The 2503-nt window shown below is 45.2% G+C and overlaps 1 protein-coding gene across 1 annotated transcript; it reads left to right on the top strand.

Annotated features, from left to right (window-relative positions):
- Positions 1-247: 247 nt before the first annotated feature.
- LOC126961702 (60S ribosomal protein L19-like) lies at positions 248-1005 on the top strand. The gene has a single exon (XM_050802316.1). It carries the CDS (start codon positions 276-278, stop codon positions 864-866), a length of 591 nt encoding a protein of 196 aa, XP_050658273.1. The 5' UTR covers positions 248-275; the 3' UTR covers positions 867-1005.
- The last annotated feature ends 1498 nt before the right edge of the window (positions 1006-2503 follow it).

Raw genomic sequence — 2503 nt, 5'->3', positions numbered from 1 at the left:
CCTCACCTTACTCAGAGTCCAGCATCTCTGATCTGAACCATCTCATAACCAACTGACATCCTTTCTTGCAAAATAATAAAGACTCTTCTCAGTTCACACGAGGTGCTGGGGGCAGTGCTAGGTACTAGGGACACAGAAATGAATATGAAGTAGTTTCTGCCTTGGAGGAGCTTGAATCCCACATGTGTCAATTTACCAGCTGTACACTTTGTTAAGGAGAATGAGAAGAAGTGGCTTGAAAAGTAAAAGGAGCTTTCGCTGCTGCGGCCGCAGCCATGAGTATGCTCAGGCTTCAGAAGAGGCTCGCCTCTAGTGTCCTCCGCTGTGGCAAGAAGAAGGTCTGGTTAGACCCCAATGAGACCAATGAAATCGCCAATGCCAACTCCCGTCAGCAGATCCGAAAGCTGATCCAAGATGGGCTGATCATCCGCAAGCCTGTGACAGTCCATTCCCGGGCGCGATGCCGGAAAAATACCTTGGCCCGCCGGAAGGGCAGGCACATGGGCATAGGTAAGCGGAAGGGTACAGCCAACGCCCGAATGCCAGAGAAGGTCACGTGGATGAGGAGAATGAGGATTCTGCGCCGGCTGCTTAGAAGATACCGTGAGTCTAAGAAGATTGATCGCCACATGTATCACAGCCTGTACCTGAAGGTGAAGGGGAATGTGTTCAAAAACAAGCATATTCTCATGGAACACATCCACAAGCTGAAGGCAGACAAGGCCCGCAAGAAGCTCCTGGCTGACCAGGCTGAGGCCCGCAGGTCTAAGACCAAGGAAGCACGCAAGCGCCGTGAAGAGCGCCTCCAGGCCAAGAAGGAGGAGATCATCAAGACTTTGTCCAAGGAGGAAGAGACCAAGAAATAAAAGCTCCCCTCTTTGTCTGTACATACTGGCCTCCGTGACTACATAGATCAGCTATTAAAATAAAACAAGCCTTTATCTGCAAAAAAAAAAAAAAAAAAAAAAAAAAAAAAAAAGAAAAGTAAAAGGAGAAAGAAAATAATGCTCTGGAAGCCTCCTCAAGGAAGAGAGATCCATTGTGTCAAAAGGTGCTTGACAGGGCAAATAAGGACTGAGAATTATCACTGGCTTTGGTAACATGGAGGTTACCAGAAAACTTGACAAGAGCTGTTTTAGTGCAGTGGTGACACCAACTGCCTAATTGGAGTGGGCTCGAGAGAACCAGGAGGTTGAGGAAGGAAGACGGAGTACAGGGCACTCTGGAGTTTTGCTGTAAAGGGAAGCAAAGAAATGAAGTAGCGGGTGACAAGGGGGATGCTTGTTCATTTAAGACAGATTTTGTAGCAAGTTTCTATGCTGGTGGAAATGATCAAATTAAGAAGAAAACTGTGATGGTTTGGGGATACATTGCTGCAGCAAGAGGAGATCAAGATATATTTGGTGCACAAGTGAAGAGGTTGCTCTTGGGAACGTGGGTAGTGCATGTCCAAGAACAGAAGCAGGTAAGGTTATAGGTTAGCATTTGTGGTGCTGGAAGTTTTCTGACTCCGTCTATTTAATATTTTCTTAATGAAATAAAGAGATGGGTCATAAGCTCAGAATAGGAGGCTAAGGGAAGGCACTGGTAATTTGAAAAGAAAAAGAGGTGCCTAATAGTCACCCAGGGGAATGGAGTAAGGATGAATTGACGAGGAATTGTAAAGTTGGGTTGCTGGGAAGTTTCAACAAGATAGTAGATAAAAAGCCTTTAGTGCAATGGCCTGTACATAATTCGCCTGCAAAAAAACATTAGTTATTATTAAATCAACCTGGTGATGATCATGCTGCCTGTAAACAAAGTGTTCTGAGAACAGAGAAGAAGCATCCACTTTAGAAGAATTAGGAAACTATCCCCAGAGGCAGTGAATTAAGAGCTGGTCTTGAAAAGAGGGAGGAGGAAGATTACAATTACTTAAAGAACATGATGTGCTAAACATACTACTGCCACTGAGAATGAGCGAGCCAGCGGCTTGTTTTTGTAAATAACATGTTATTGGAACACAGTCATGCCCGTTAATTTACAGATTGTCTATAACCATTTTCATACTACATTGTCAGAGTTAAGTAGCTGCAATAGAGACTGTATGGTTGGCAAAGCCTAAAATATTTACCCTCTAGCCTTTTACCAAAAAAAAAGTTTGCCTATCCCTGGACATAGAATTAAATAAAGAGTGATTGTAGATCTAAGAAAATAAATTGGGGCCGGGCGCGGTGGCTCAAGCCTGTAATCCCAGCACTTTGGGAGGCCGAGGTGGGTGGATCACGAGGTCAGGAGATGGAGAGGCTAACACGTGAAACCCCGTCTCTACTAAAAAAATACAAAAATTAGCCGGGAGCGGTGGCGGGCGCCTGTAGTCCCAGCTAAGGCTGAGGCAGGAGAATGGCGTGAACCCGGGAGGTGGAGCTTGCAGTGAGCTGAGATCCGGCCACTGCACTCCAGCCTGGGGGACAGAGCGAGACTCCGTCTCAAAAAAAAAAAAAAAAAAAAAAAAAAAAAGAAA

Source organism: Macaca thibetana, chromosome 8, assembly GCF_024542745.1.
Source record: "Macaca thibetana thibetana isolate TM-01 chromosome 8, ASM2454274v1, whole genome shotgun sequence".
NCBI lineage: Eukaryota > Metazoa > Chordata > Mammalia > Primates > Cercopithecidae > Macaca > Macaca thibetana.
The sequence above is the reverse complement of the archived record's forward strand: the minus strand, read 5'-3'. Positions and strand labels throughout refer to the sequence as shown.

What these genes read in the sequence shown, in the direction of transcription:
- LOC126961702 (XM_050802316.1), top strand. Translation starts at nt 276, where the DNA reads ATGAGTATGCTCAGGCTTCAGAAGAGGCTCGCCTCTAGTGTCCTCCGC.